At 34.9% G+C, this 6,353-nt stretch overlaps 1 protein-coding gene across 3 annotated transcripts in view; it reads right to left on the reverse strand.

The window, feature by feature from the left end:
• Ranbp16 (Ran-binding protein 16) overlaps positions 1 to 5,975 on the reverse strand; it is a 162,310-nt gene extending 156,335 nt beyond the window's left edge. Inside the window, exon 1 of one of the 3 annotated variants that reach the window (XM_081762955.1) lies at positions 5,731 to 5,975. In XM_081762955.1, coding sequence (XP_081619081.1) covers positions 5,731 to 5,745 — 15 coding nt within the window. In that variant the 5' untranslated portion in view covers positions 5,746 to 5,975. The remainder of the gene's footprint in view (positions 1 to 5,730) is intronic. The other 2 variants (XM_081762956.1, XM_081762957.1) reach the window with 2 other exon arrangements.
• Positions 5,976 to 6,353: the final 378 nt, after the last annotated feature.

The raw sequence follows: 6,353 nt of genomic DNA on the forward strand, positions 1-6,353 counted from the left end.
CTTGAAAATGAATAATGATGATTTTATAAGACATTAAATACGGGCACATACGGATTTTAGCCAATGTTTGATTTGAATATCTCTGGTGGACGAACTGCGAAAATTCTGAAACTTACGCTATATGACCTTTAGTTACATTGTATTTATTTAAAAGAAAGGAGTTGGCATAAATGAAATCTTTAAGTTTAACGTCCCACGGTTATGCCGGTTAGACTAAAGGAGACGGTGATAATGAGAAATCAGTGAAATGGTGGAATGAAGATAGTGGGAGGAAACGGGATAACCCCGAGAAAACCCACGAGCACGGTGTTTGTCCACCACAAAGTTCACACGGCGCGAGCTGGGATCGAACCAGGGACCCCAAGCACCGGAGGTGAACGCTCTACCACTGTGCCACCGCGAGGAGTTGGCAAGTATACAAATTGTAACATTGAAAAGTTACATATAAAATGATGTCAAGGTCCATGTATTTCTTTCACCAGTAACAAGTACAGTATGTGAAAATGGGATTAAATCTAGCTAGAACAATAAAATATCATGTTACTAACAAAAGATGAGCAAAAAAGAAAAAAGTCCTAAAAACCAAATGTGAAAGCCTAATAACGGTGCATTTGTAATAGAGACATTTATTTGCACAAATTTTCTGTAATACGACAGCTTCTCCCTGTGGGTTTCACCGGTACCAGTTTCAAAGATGTAAATATTTGCAAAACATGTGACAAAGATACCCAGGGTGCATTAGTTTCCTTCGGTTCTTCGCTTCATTGCAGGTACCTCTCATTGTTATATTGTATTGCTTGTATTTAGTGCTTTTTATTGTTTCTACATAGTGGGATCCAGGGTCGATGAGTCATCGTATACCGTGGAAGAACGGACTGGAAAGAGCACCCAAGTTCATGAACGACGTTACACAGATAAATCAATTACAAACATTCATGAATTTTGTCTAATAAACAGAACCTTCTGACCGGAAGCATCAACATAGAACTGAAAAAGACTGAAGAAAGCACACGTGTGGAGTGTGGCACTGTATAAATGTGAGACATGGAGATTAGAAGACGAGAAGAAATGAACAATGGAGGTCTCTGAAATGTGATGTTTAAGAAGAATGATGAAACTTAGATGGACGGACAGGGTATCAAATGAGAGTATTGGAAATTGTAGGAGAAAAAAAGGAGAATATTTCAACAAGACGACACAGGATGATTGGGCACATTATATGAAACGGAAGAATCTCTTTAATGGCTACGGAATTGCAGAAGGAAAAATACCTAGAGGAAGGCCGCGATTGAAATATGCAGACCAAGTAATACAAAATATAGGGCAGAAAAGTTACAAAGAAATGAAATGTTTGGCCCAGGACAAAAAAAAAAGTGGAAAGCTGTGTCAAAACTAATCGAGAGATTGCTGACCTGAGATGATGATACTACAAACAGTTGGAAAAATTACTGTGACATGGTTAGTATCGGGTAGAAACATGTTATACTTACAAACGATGCTGCTGAACTTTTAGATAGTTATTTCATTTTTATATTTTTTCTTATCTCTTTTTACTTCCATATATTGTAAGTCTTGCTGGAATAGACTTTCCCAATCATCTTTAATGTGCTTCTACTTCACAGTAATTTTGGTCCTTGGTTCCTGTACTGTACTGAAATTGTTGGCGGAGCTTATACCGTTGAAGTGATTTCTATTTAACATTCAGCGCCCTTTATTGTGTATATTTGCGCTTTGGCTTTCGTGCGTTACTTACTTGGTGATTCCGTGGTTAGCAAGTGTGCTTTTCAGAAGTCGGGAAATGTGGTGATCCTTGGCGCAGTTTCTTCAGCTTAATTAATTTATATACTGCATATTTAAACTTTTGATTAAGTTTGAATTATGCTACGAGAAAAAACTGACATAGTGCGAAGTTTTTTATGTCTTCAAATAAGGAATATCAAAACAAATATAGAAAGAATTACAGCAGAAACCAACATGATTTCTAACCCAGTTTTCACTCACTGAATGAATCGCTTCCCAAGAAAATGGTTCTTAAGAACATATAAGGAAATGTTCCGAACAACTAGTTTCTCAGGAATGGATTAATTGAATAAAATGACTAACGTAAAGACTTACGTCAAAATTAAGTGTATTGCGAAGACATGGGCATTCAGTAAAGTTAAAAAAAAAAAAAAAAAAAAGTGTTGGGAGCCACTGAACCATTGTCTGTGCAATGAAAGCTGGCCTCTGATAGATAGTTGCACGTGTTGTAAACAAAACGAAGGGGAAGATTGTTCGCCAATCACTGTAGTATTCTTTCACGCTGTTTCTAGACAACGAATGTCACTGACCGTAGTTGAGTTGAATATTCTGTGAAATAGTTATTTTAGTGTGTGGTAGTGTGTGCTGTCTTAAAGTGTTCTTTCCAAATTAATAGTAATTGTTGGTTGTGAATAGTTTCACTGTGTGCTGTATTTACAAAATAAATATGACGACTAAAAATTCTGGAACAAGAATGAAAAACAAAAGTGGTTCAATATATAGAAGTCAAGTAACAGGAAATTAATATGCTGGATGAAGACGAGAAAATGAATACAGAACCCCTTTTCTCCGTAGAACAGGTAATTAAACTTACTTCGAATTGTTTGAATATCAGGGAACGAACTGTTATCCGCATAACTATAGAAAAATTCGGAGGCACAATTGATAATCATTATTCTACCTCAAAAATTTCTGGACATTGTTAGTACGGAAAATACCTTAGTAATATGGTTCAATCAGGCTACTTTGAATTTCCTTCCCTACCCCTCCCCTTTTAAGGTTGCCAACGACAAGAAAAATTTATTGTTACGTTTTCGAGACAAGACAGAAAATTTCACGAGTCTCGTATGCAATATAGTTCACTTAATTCTCATATCTCAAAACACTGATTCTCGTGTTACACGATTCCCAATATAAAAAATATAAATTGATAAAGCGATTATACGAACACAATGAAGAGTATTTATCAACGTTTTAAGATACATAAGTCATTATATAATATACTCCAATAATAAATATTGTTTAAATGTTGGTATATCGTTAAACCCCTCGTTACGCAGAAGAATTTAGATGATTTCTAGATGAAATGAAGAAAGAAATCAGGGCATAAACTTAGAATACAAATGTACGAAACGAGACGAGCTGAGCTTTTTACAATATTACGGCACGGAACGAGAAAATCTTGTTTTTCGCCTCGTCTCGTGAGTAAGGCTACGCCCGGCTTCGAATTTCAAGATTTTGGTTTTGCTATGAGCCTGTCCACGAAAGATAAACCATAACGAAAATGATTAAATAAAACAGTTAATTAACAAGAGACCAAGCCTAGTAAATCATTTGCTGTCGATATTTTCTGTTCTGATGCCCGTCTCTAAAAAAAAAAAGAAAATCTTTTAGTTGCATCTTAGCACAAGAATTTGAATTCGAAGTATATGGAAGCGTTCACTTATTATATTTTGGGAAAGCCATTGATAATTACTCTAACTTTGTAAAAGTTGTAGGAAAATACTTTTTGGTAGGTGATAAGATAGGATTTCTTTTATTTTTATTTATTTATTTTTTTTAATGATTTCGAATAGTAACTTCGATTCAGTATTAGAAGATTGGGAAGTCTCTCCATTAGGAGCATAAAAATATTGAAGTTGCTTAAGTTGCGAAGTAGATGTAAACTCAAGGTAAAAACAGTTTGTTAATCCCTTTCTTTACTTTTCTTGTAGAATATCAATATTCCAAGTAAGTATACCATCCAACAGAGCATGCGAATTTTAGCAAAACTGTGTATATGAATTGTATAACAAATTATCAACACAGTAGGCCTATAACGACATTAATTAAAAACGGGTATTCAGAAATATTCTGCTACAATTATAGTTAGAAAAAAAGTTATTACTCTGTTGAAAATTATCTTACTGATAACATATAGAGAATGTAACCATATCTGAGAACTGTAAATCTTAATTGGAGAATATCTTCATATTGTAGGCTATGAACAGCCAAATAAATAAGAATACTATTGTTGGTACTTGGAAATCATACGTTCCTATTATATTTTTACAATCATAAAATAATGACTTGTTAAACCTCTTAATATGTCGCCAGAGTTCCTGTGTCTGTTGCAGAGCCTTTGGCAACAGCGCCTCCAATACGCCACGTGCTCTATCTACCCAACTGTCAGAAGCTATCTTTTGTTACCGGTACTTTAGGTAATAAGCTTTAATAAGAATTAAGCACTCTATCCACTAGGGAAGTATTAGACAGAAACATAATGTTCTACTATGAATTCTTGACATTTCTACCATTAACCTCTCCAGCTTTTCGACATGACAATATTGACTTATAGGTAAGTTAGGTTAGTACAGTTTGTTTTGTTCACTTAGTACATAGATTTGGCGTGGCGGGGCTTATTGAAGTTTAACCCGGATTATTCAACCTTGTTACTGTATACATTAACATAAGTAACTACAGCTCTAGTTACCTGTGACGTAGGAAGTTAGGGCATATATTCCGAAGTTGGGCGTCCGCTTTCGTCAAGTTTCTTCACTGTTATCTCCTTTCCACACTTTCTGCAATTTGCTATTAGGTTCATTAATCCGTGCTCTTCACAAACTTTTAAAACAGTTTGCTCGTTATCAACGTATTGCTTCACAAATGTTAAAACTGCTACTTCATTGCCCTTGTACATTCGCCATGTTGGTAACATAAATGCTAGTTTCTTTCCCACAATGCAACTGTTCGGTTACCTTGCGCCAGGTAGTTCCCTCCGCTCGCCATATAGTCCCATGTTTATAACCGCTTATATATAACAAATAAACAGATTTTTCGAGACTCTTATATATTATCAAGCACACAAACGATCAAATTATCCATTTATTTCCTGTAAATTTCAAAAATTTCGCTGGAAACGGACGCCCAACTTTGGAAATTAACCCGAAGTTAGGTATGTTTGTGTGCATCTTAGTGTTTTCAAAACAATAATCCCTTGGACTTTTGAACATCACATACCGGCATTAATTTCGACAATATTTTAATGAGCAAATACTTCTGGAGAAGATTCATTATTTTTGCAAAGACTCAATAAATGATGCAATATTCGATATACAGTGCAGTCTTAAGGTATAGATTTGAACTACAAGTCTTATGAAACTCTGTGGATTAACCTTCGAAAATCTCGTCGCACGAAAATCATAATACACTGAAGTTTTACTGTTCTGAGTGAGTATGATACATATACGCAGAATTTAAAATCTTTATTTCACCAGGTATTACGGCACCGTTCGGTAGATTGTTCTATCTTTCACTTCATAAATAACGTCCCTCGAACTGCGGTATCGTAGTTTCATTCTTGCTAAGAACTAGAGAAAACTGCTATTGTGCTAAGAACCATAGTAAATTAACTACAGTCTAAATGCTACCGCTCGTGTATCATTTATGTTGGAAGGTTTGGCATTTGATACAATGTAAACTCAAGTAGTAACAAATACTCTTTTTTATGTAGAATATGTGTATTCATCCTCACGCAAGAAATCAAAACAGCATTGCCCTGACGTTCAATGTTGACTAACCTCTAAATATGTAAATGAAACACACTATGTGCGTAACACGATAACTGGTATTCTTCTCATATTGTCATTAACAAAATATCCAAAACTGAGTATGTTTCATTGCGAAAAATACAGAACTGTATAATATTTCACCCTTTGTTTAGACTCTCACCTGTTCGTCCGCCATTTTCGCTGCTTAACATTTCACACTACATGCATGCCCTCTGCCTACCACGCGAGAAAACAAGAATGAAAATAACTTCTATTTTGCCAAGGTATAGATGGCTAAAATTATAGTGAAACTTTTAAATGAGCAAAAGCTACGTATATTTGCGTGAAAAGTGCTCACAAAATATTATCTTAGTAGAATGATTTTGTAAATCAACTATTATAAATGTTATTTTCAACAATATATTTATGGTTCGCGCATGATATGTGCGCAACAACAACGTGCGCGATGGCATTTCACGCGACCTGGTAGGGGGTTGTGGTCTTCTGCAATATTAGTTTTGAAAATCCTATTCGGCTTTAAAAAGTAAACAGGAGTTGCAAGCCTTGCAATGTAACCTATTTATTTTAATGAATTGACTACGAAACCAAAATGTTCATATTAGAACTTGTATTGTCATTGACTTTGTACCTTTTTGTACCGATTGATAATTCATGGTACTCAATAATACTACATAATAATAAATTTTTAGCGATAGCGGACTGTACTTCATTTGAGAATTTAATCACCACAAGTCAAAAATAAATCCATGCAAGAATATTTGCTTATGGTCTAGAAATGAACTC

Source organism: Thermobia domestica, chromosome 1 (assembly GCF_964235325.1).
Source record: "Thermobia domestica chromosome 1, izTheDome1.hap1.1, whole genome shotgun sequence".
Taxonomy (NCBI): Eukaryota; Metazoa; Arthropoda; class Insecta; order Zygentoma; family Lepismatidae; genus Thermobia; species Thermobia domestica.